The 9,498-nt window shown below is 43.8% G+C and overlaps 1 protein-coding gene across 1 annotated transcript in view; it reads left to right on the forward strand.

The window, feature by feature from the left end:
• Positions 1-7,852, forward strand: part of LOC126101422 (cuticlin 2-like) — a 29,622-nt gene extending 21,770 nt beyond the window's left edge. The window contains exon 4 of the mRNA XM_049912083.1: positions 7,110-7,852. Coding sequence (XP_049768040.1) covers positions 7,110-7,852 — 743 coding nt within the window. The remainder of the gene's footprint in view (positions 1-7,109) is intronic.
• Positions 7,853-9,498: the final 1,646 nt, after the last annotated feature.

Here is a 9,498-nt window from a genome sequence, read left to right on the forward strand (position 1 = left end):
TGTGTAATGTCCTCAACACGTTGCATCTGTCAGTATTAGTCAGAACAGTGTTCTGTGTAGTCGTAAGTGCATTACGTCGGAACTAACTGAAATAGAACGTGGACGAATTGTTGGTGCTCATATGGTGGGTGCTTCCGTAACCAAAGTACCGAAGCGTTTGGTGTTTCAAGAGACACTATATCGAAGATTTATACCGCATACACGGAAAATTTATACCGCAAACCCGCTCAGTCAAAACGCGAACGAATATGTGTGTTGAGTGATCGTCACAGATGGTCATTGGAGAGGATTGTGGTGAGAAACAGGACGACAGCAGCTCCTAAACCCACTGCACAACAAAGAGTCGCTCTTGCGAACTCTGTCAGCACAAAAGCAACACGAAGGGAGCTCAATAAGCAGGAAATTGCATGACGAGCTAAAATTCCAAAACCCCTCACCAGTGACGCAAATGCCCGTAATAGGAAAATTTGGCGCCGAAGCCGTAAAACATCTCCATCTACATCTACGTGATTACTCTGCTATTCACAATTAAGTGCCTGGCAGAGGGTTCAATGAACCACCTTCAAGCTGTCTCTCTACCGTTCCACTCTCGAACAGCACGGGGGAATAACGAGTACTTAAATTTTTCTGTGCGAGCCCTGATTTCTCTTATTTTATCGTGATCATCATTTCTCCCTATGTAGGTGGGTGCCAACAGAAGGTTTTAGCAATCGGAGGAGAAAACTGGTGATCCCGTGGCAACAAAAAACGCCTTTGTTTTAATGATTGCCACCCCAATTCACGTATCATGTCTGTGACACCATCTGCCCTATTTCACAATAACACAAAACGAGCTGCTCTTCTTCGTACTTTTTCGATGTCATCCGTCAGTCCCACCTGATGCGGATCCCACACCGCACAGCAATACTCCAGAATAGGGCGGACAAGCGTGGTGTGAGCAGTCTCTTTAGTAGAAAAGTTGCACCTTCTAAGTGTTCTGCCAATGAATCGCCGCCTTTGGTTTGCTGTACCCACAATATTATCTATGTGATCGTTCCAATTTATGTTATTTGTAATTGTAATCCCTAGGTATTTAGTTGAATTTAGAGCTTTCAGATTTGTGTGACTTATCGCGTAATCGAAATTTAGCTGATTTTTTTTAGTACTCATGTGAATAACTTCACACTTTTCCTTATTCAGGGTCAATTGCCACTTTTCGCACCATAGAGGTATCTTTACAAGACGGTAAATGACACCATCATCTGCAAACAATCTAAGACGGCTACTCAGATTGTTTCGTATGTCGTTAATATAGATCAGGAACAATAGAGGGCCTATAACACTTACTTAGGGAACGCCGGATATTACTTCTGTTTTAACTCGATGACTTTCTGTCTATTAGTAAGAACTGTGACCTTTCTGACAGGAAACCACGAATCCAATCGCACAACTAAGGCGATACTCCGTAGGCATGCAGTTTGGTTAGAAGACGCTGGTGAGCAACGGTGCCGGAAGTCTTCTAGACATCTAAAAAGATGGAATCAATTTGACATTTCCTGTCGATAGCACTTATTACTTCATGAGTATAAAGAGCTAGTCGTGTTTCACAAGAACGATATTTTCTGAAACCGTGCTGACTATGTGTCAATAAATCGTTTTCTTCGAGGTACTTCATAATGTTCGAATACAGTATATGTTCCAAAATCCTACTGCAAATTGACGTTAGTGGTATAGGCCTGTAATTCAGCGGACTCTGGATCAATGGAAGAAAGTAATTTGGTCGACGGTGTTTTGTGTCGCAGTGTTTTCAGCTTCAGGTCGAGTTTACGTCGTAGAGTGAAATATGGCAGGGGTTCGGCAATGATTTGAGCAGCCATATATCGTGGTATTCCACCTGCCTCATTGTTACTCAGCAAGCACGCATTACTGCCAATGATTATGTGACCATTTTGCCTGATCATGACCATCCCATGGTACAATGTTTGTTTCCCATTGACAACGCTATGTTCCAAGACCACATGGCTCTGATCAGGTAGCTCGCATCGTCCAAAACTGATTTTCTGAGCGCGAGGATGAATTGTCGCTTTCCCCTGGCCACCGCCGTCACCAGATCTCAATATTATTGATCCTTTGCCTTCTACTTTTGGGAGAAGGGTGCTTTATCACTGTCCACCTCCTTCAATGTTGCCTGCACTTGCCAGGAAGAAAAGTGTAAGATTCCCTTTGGAACCACACAGGACCCATATTTATGCATTTCGAGACGACTGGAAGCAGTTTTGAATGATAACAGTTTCCCTAAATTGTAATAGGCATGGTAATGTTTTGGTGTTTTGCTATCTCCATATTTTTATCCGCCGCTGTTGATAACTTGTTGCCAATTCGTAACGTGCTGTTGTTTTGAAATAAATTGTGTGAGTGTTTTCATATTGTTAGCGAGGGTGGTTAAAAGTTACTGACGGCGTAGCTGCCAGCGAGTTGCGTGTGTTCGCCAGCGAGCATCTCCACATGACCCGGATTAACACTGAAAACAAGTGGTCGCAAGAGAACTGGAATCAACGTCTTGCTGCAGGAAAACATTACTCCTGGGTACAAGCCTACCAGTCACCTGTGAGAGCTGAGTGGTCTACCGTACGGCCAACCTGCCAACCTTCCATAGCAATCCTTACTTGAAATCTGCCAGTGGTATCTCAGAATGGGACGTCAGTAGCCACCTGACAACCGAAACAAGACAGTGTGCAGGAACGACTATCCCCACAATCCAACATTTAGTCGCCCTTAATAGAACCGCTGCAAAGAACGACGAAACGTCGGTATTTTGCTTTAAGTGTTTCACAACATAGCATTCAAATACACAACCTGAGTATATTGAAATTGACGACTGGTGTAGAATTCTACGAATGTATATCCTGTACCCAACGTTGATGTTCTGAGAGTGCGTATTCATAATTAATATGTCTAAATGTGACACACTCCACGAGTTTTCAACAGGGTGCGGCAAAGAATGAGACGCTGGCTCAGAACATACATCGAAGCAGGAGGAAAACACTTCAAAAATTCGTCAGGTTGCCCTCCATGGGGTGGGTGCACGCAACGACTGTGGTTATATTATGTTAGATAGAGCAGCAATCAGTCGTAGAATTAAGTTGCTTTAATATGACATTTATAGTCACAACGCAGATCAGATTTCGACCTGTGCCAGGTCATTATCAATGCAGTGTGGAATTGTAGCAGTTGTTCGTGCTCAAGTGAATGCTTACACCGTTCAACCATTCCTGAACTGTGTAACCATTCACTTGAGCACGAACAACTGCTACAATTCCGCACTGCATTGATAATGACCTGGTACAGGTCGAAATCTAATGTGCGTTGTGACTATAAATGTCATATTAAAGCAACTTCATTCTACGACTGATTGCTGCTCTATCTAACCTAACTTCAAAAATTTTTTTCATAAGAGTACGAAGTTAAATGTAACGAAAGACTGGGAAACTTTTTGTCACCTAGATGTATTTGTGTGACATAACCTCACGACATTTTTGCTGCGATATTTAATTTATAACTTTCATCCTTTAATTTCGATAGCAATAAAGTTCTTATGTGAATGATATTTCCCAATATGGAATATTAATTGTCACAAAGCTACGCCCCATCTCAGGACAATATTGTAACATGAAGTCTAAGACAGACAGAACAGGGTTAAATTTATCTGCCACAAGGATGGTCTGACCTATTGTTTCTCAATGACACACAATTATAACTGTGGCAGGGATTTGGTCACCACAGAAAAACATTCGCCGCAAACTTCGCCTAATTCGTGAGATTTGTTTTTCTATATTTCTTAAAATACAAATAATTATAGACCACGTCTCACTCACATAAAATATGAATGAAAAAAGCTAAATTAAGCACTGTGATTAAACATAACTTTCACAGACTTACTGATGTCTCTGTTCAAAGGCATTGTTTGAAAAAGAAACAGGTAACAACACTGACATTCAACACAATATTCTATAAGCAAGGTAACTGCTCAGAGTATTAGACATTTATAAGTTCAATGGTATAAGAAGGCGCAAAGTCACGACACATTTAATAAAATATTCTGAGCATTTATGTACTGTATTTAGAAACAAAGTTATAGTGCGAAATAAAACTGTCTATTCTTTACTAGAACATTTAAAAGTATCCGTAATTTCAGCTGTCGCACCCGTTTCTGCAGGTATGTGTACTGTCACAAAGTCCCCCCTATAATCTGCAGCAACAACGTTTTTCGCTCTACAATGGTAGAAGAAACTTTTTGTAAAGTTTATTCCGTATCAAGAATAGTTTGCAGATACAATTTATTTATATTAACTTGCCCTCAGCTAATCGGCTCTTCAAAGTTATTGGAAGTAACACAAAGCTTCCAAGAAATCTGCAACTATGTTCCCATGTTGTTTTTCCATTTGCCGATAAATTGTCTTTGCGACCAGCTGAGAAGTACTTGTAGCTACCATCAATACTGGCAGCACTATGCAAGAAAACACTGCAACAGACCTGTATGTTGAATGTTGAACCGAGTTACAGTGTTTCAGAATTTGACACGGTGCCATGCTGCCGACTGTTAACAAATGTACAAGTATACGGAATAGGTTCCCACGTATGTGTGCGGCTCGAAGACTTCTTGGGTAAGAGAACCGATTAGGTATGTAGTCCTCGACGGCGAGTGTTCATGAGAGACAAGGGTGTCGCCAGTAGTGCCCCAAGGAAGTGTGATAGGCTGGCTGTTACTTTTTATATACCGGGTGATCAAAAAGTCAGTACAAATTTGAAAACTGAATAAATCAAGGAATAATGTAGATATAGAGGTACAAATTTACACACATGCTTGGAATGTCATGGGGTTTCATTAGAACAAAAAATAAAAAATACGAAAGTTCAAAAAATGTCCGACAGATGGCGCTTCATCTGATCAGAATAGCAATAATTAGCATTACAAAGTAAGACAAAGCAAAGATGATGTTCTTTACAGGAAATGCTCAGTGTGTCCACCATCACTCCTCAACAATAGCTGTAGTCGAGGAATAGTGTTGTGAGTAGCACTGGAAAGCATGTCTGGAGTATGGTGAGACATTGGCGTCGGATGTTGTCTTTCAGCATCCCTGGAAATGTCGGTCGATCAGGTAACCCCAAAGCCAGTAATCGCACGCACTGAGGTCTGGGGACCTGGGAGGCCAAGCATGACTAAAGTGGCGGCTGAGCACACGATCATCACCGACCGACGCGTGCAAGAGATCTTTCACGCGTCTAGCAATACTTTTTTTTTTCTTTTTTTTTTTTTCTTTTTTTTTTTTTTTTTGGTTGTAGCAAAACCCCATGTCATTCCAAGCATGTGTGTCAATTTTTACCTGCCTATCTACATTATTCCGTTTTTATTAAGTTTTCAAATTTATACAGTCTTTTTGATCACCCAGTACATAAATGATCAGACGAACAGGGTGATCAGCAGCAGTTTACGGCTGTTTGCTGATGATGCTGTAGTGTATGGAAAGGCGTCGTCGTTGAGTGGCGGATTGGAGGATGCAAGGTGACTTAGCCAAAACTTCTAGTTGGTGTGATGAATGTCAGCTAGCTCTAAATGTAAAAAACGTTAATGCAGGTGAGTAAGGAAAAAATACGCATAATCCTCGAGTACAACAACAGTCGACAATGTCACTTCGATTAAATATCTAGCTGTAGCGCTGCAAAGCAATATGAAATGTACTGATCATGTAAGGATTCTAGAACGGAAGTGCTTGGGTTTATTGGGGGAATTTTAGGAAATTTGGGTTCATCTGTAAAGAAGACTGCATATAGGATAGTAGTGGGACCCTAGGGTCGAGTGCTGCTCGAGTGTTTGGGATCCGCACCAAACCGGACTGAAAGAAGATATCGAAGCAATTCAGATGCGGGTTCTTGATTTGTTAGTACTAGGCTCGCTGTGACTGAAGAACGATTCTACCTCCCCCAGCTTCATTTCGCTTACGGCAATTAAAGCTCGTACGGAGACATATATATGGCCATTTTTCCCTCGTTCTATTTCAGAGAGGAACATGGAAGGGAATGACTGGTAGTGGCACAGATTACTGCCCGCCATTCACCATACTGTGGCTTGCGGAGGATGTATGTAGATGTAGACGTAGGAGAGTAAAATGGTAGAGCAGATTGTTTCCACAAAGGAGTACCTCTGTAGCAAAGTTATCTAGCTTTACGGTATTTCATGTAACGTTAGCAATAAACTCACCTAACTCCATCTCGAAGGCTTTTCGGGTCCATACTCGAAAGGACTTAATGTAATGTTTCGTCTTAGGGACACATCACTACATGTATAGACACCACTATGTTAGTACCACGTAGATGTACAGGGTGCCCCAGGAGGAATGGTCAATGTTCAGGGATATGACAGGAAAAATCATTCGAAGCAAAATTTCCAGTAAAGTCGGACACTGAAGTGCATAACTTAAGAAGTATGAGCATTTGTTCATTTGACTGTCGGGAAACACATATCTTCAAGTGTTTTTTATTCCAGTCTTTGATCACAATACGAATTCTTTAGACGATGATTGGTTTCAGTCCGTAATTACCATCCTCAGACCTTTTTACACCATGTCCTAAAGTGATAAGGCCACAATGGCATCGTCAAAACACATAAATATAATCAGCATAGCATCGTCATATGGATCTAAAATAAGGTGAAGTATATATTTTAGATCTATATGACTATGCTATGCTGATTATATTTATATGTTTTGACGATGCCATTATGGCCTTATCATTTTAGGACATGGTGTGAAAAAGATCTGAGGATGATCATTACGGACTGAAACCAATCATCCTCTAAAGAATTCATATTGTGATCAAAGACTGGAATAAAAAACATTTGACAGGATTGGATCACTGTTTGTATACGCGACCGTGTCACAGTTGGTGACATACATCTTCTACTGAATGAAGGCTCATACGTCTTAAAGTATGCCCATGTTTATTAGACTCTTTTACTTAGAGTAATCGTTCCCCTCATACCTCTAAGTGTTGATCATTCCTCCATACAAACAACAGAGAAGTGATGCACATTCCGCACCCAGTCCCACAATGACCGAGTTTTCCTTCCATAGCGCAAGCCCAGTTCGGCGGCGGGAATGGCGGCTTCCCGCCATACCATTTCTTCCCGCCGTACTTCAACGGCTTCAACGGCTTCGGCGGTGGCGTCGGCGTCGGCGGCGCACAGGGCTCCTCTTCCGACGCATCCTCCTCCTCAGTGGCGAGCGACGCCGGGGGCGGATTGGGCGGTGTGGGCGGCGCGGGCGCGCCTCAGCAGGTGAGCTTCAGCGTGGGCTACCAGCCGCAGTCGGCCGCCCCCGGCGGCGGCGGCTTCCAGGGCGGCTACCGCTTCGGCTTCGGCGCGGCCCCCGTGGGCGGCGCCGACTCGGTCGCCCCCAGCGTGGCGCAGCCCGCGGCCGCCGGCGGCAGCATCGGCTTCTACGGCGCCGCCCCCGCACTGGGCTCCGCCTCGCCCTTCCTGGGCTCTGCAGGCGGCTTCGGCACGCCCTCGCAGCTGGCCTCCGTGCCGCTGACCGCCGGCGGCCGCTTCGCCTTCGGGAGCGGCGAGGGCGGCGCGGGGGCCGGCGGGCAGTTCAGCGCGCCGCAGCCGCAGCTGCCGCAGCAGTTCGCCGGCGGCTACCGGCAGTTCGCGCCCCCGGCCTTCGGCGGCTTCGGCGGCTACCAGGGCGCCAAAAGCGGCGCCGCCAGCGAGGCGGGGGCAGCGCCGTCCCAGGCCGCCGCCTCCTCCGCCCCCGGCGGCGCTCTCAGCAAGCACTCCGTCACCAGCATCCAGGACGAGATCACCAAGCGCCAGTGATGTCACGGCTCTCACCTCTGCCGAAAGGGCTTCCAGTTTTCCGAACAATATTTATACAGTGTAACACCCATCAATGCTACATTGTGAGTGACTTAATAAATTCTTCGTCCAGAACTCATTCCGAGAGTAATTCTATATTCGAAATACCTGACTGAAAAACAAAAAAACAAAACAAAAAATTGATAAGTGCTATAGTTCTCGCGCACCAAGGGTCCAGTACAAACTTAATGGCTCAAATGGCTCTGAGCACTATGGGACTTAATTTCTGAGGTCATCAGTCACCTAGAACTTAGTACTTAAACTTAACTAACCTAAGGATATCACACACATCCATGCAGGAGGCAGGATCGAACCTGCGACCGTAGCGGTTGCGCGGTTCCATACTGTAGCGCCCTGAACCGCTCGTCCACTTCGGCCGGCCCAGCACAAACTTATATATATACAGTGTGTAATGGGTGTAAGTGCAGATATTTTTATATGTGGCTCGTTACATGAACACGTGTTAGGGTGTTTGTTGTTTTTTCCCTGTGTCGAACAGTCTTCCCAGAAACACATCGCAAACTTAACAACCTGATGTTTTCTGCATGGTTGTAACTGCACCACAACGTGAACTACCCCTGTCAGTGTAGACTAATCGTATTGTGTCCACGTATCATACTTCAACAGCTGACCTGCTACCCTGGGGAAATAAGTATTAATGACTTCCTCTTGCCACACCTTCTCGGAACTACTATCGAACCTGAAAACATATTACTCATAATAGCAATACTTATTAGTCTACAAATTAAAAAAAAGTGGTTCAAATGTGTGTGAAATCTTATGGTACTTAACTGCTAAAGTCATCAGTCCCTAAGCTTACGCACTACTTAACCTAAATTATCCTAAGGACAAACACACACACCCATGCCCGAGGGAGGACTCGACCCTCCGCCGGGACCAGCCGCACAGTCCATGACTGCAGCGCCTGAGACCGCTCGGCTAATCCCGCGCGGCTCTACAAATTAAATAAATACTGATGTAATGTTGTTCAGTAGACTGTTGTCAGTCAATAATAAAAATAACTGCACCTATACCTTTACACCACGTATATAGACAATTCATCCATCCAGGGAATCGTGAATTTCGACGATTTTTACCTGATACCGGTAGCGATGCTGGCAAGATATAAAAATATGTGACATAAATGGCTGTACATTTTGAACTTTAAAAATTTGACACCGTAAAGGGACTATAGACTGTAGTATGTGACATAAATTTCAACTTGATGTGTGCACCTGCCCTGAGAAAAAGGGCACTTCACAGACAGATTGGCGGACAGTCAGATAACAAATAGAAAAAAAGTTTGATATAATTACAGAGTAACAATTTTCGGAGTTTTTCCCTTACTTATACTGTAAAAACTTGTTTCTTACCAGATTTCACGATTATAGCTCAGCGCTAAGTGTCCCATTGGTTTTGAGGAGAGAGTTATGAGTATCAAAATATGTGACATAAAGGACCGTGTCTTTTGATTGCACTGGCGTAGAAACTTATATTACTTACGTTGACAGGGGCAATAGACCTTAGTATGTGACATAAATGTCAACTTGATACGTTTACCAGTTCTTGGGAAAAATTATTCTTAACAGTTGGACAAATAGACAGAC

This window comes from Schistocerca cancellata, chromosome 9, assembly GCF_023864275.1.
Source record: "Schistocerca cancellata isolate TAMUIC-IGC-003103 chromosome 9, iqSchCanc2.1, whole genome shotgun sequence".
NCBI lineage: Eukaryota > Metazoa > Arthropoda > Insecta > Orthoptera > Acrididae > Schistocerca > Schistocerca cancellata.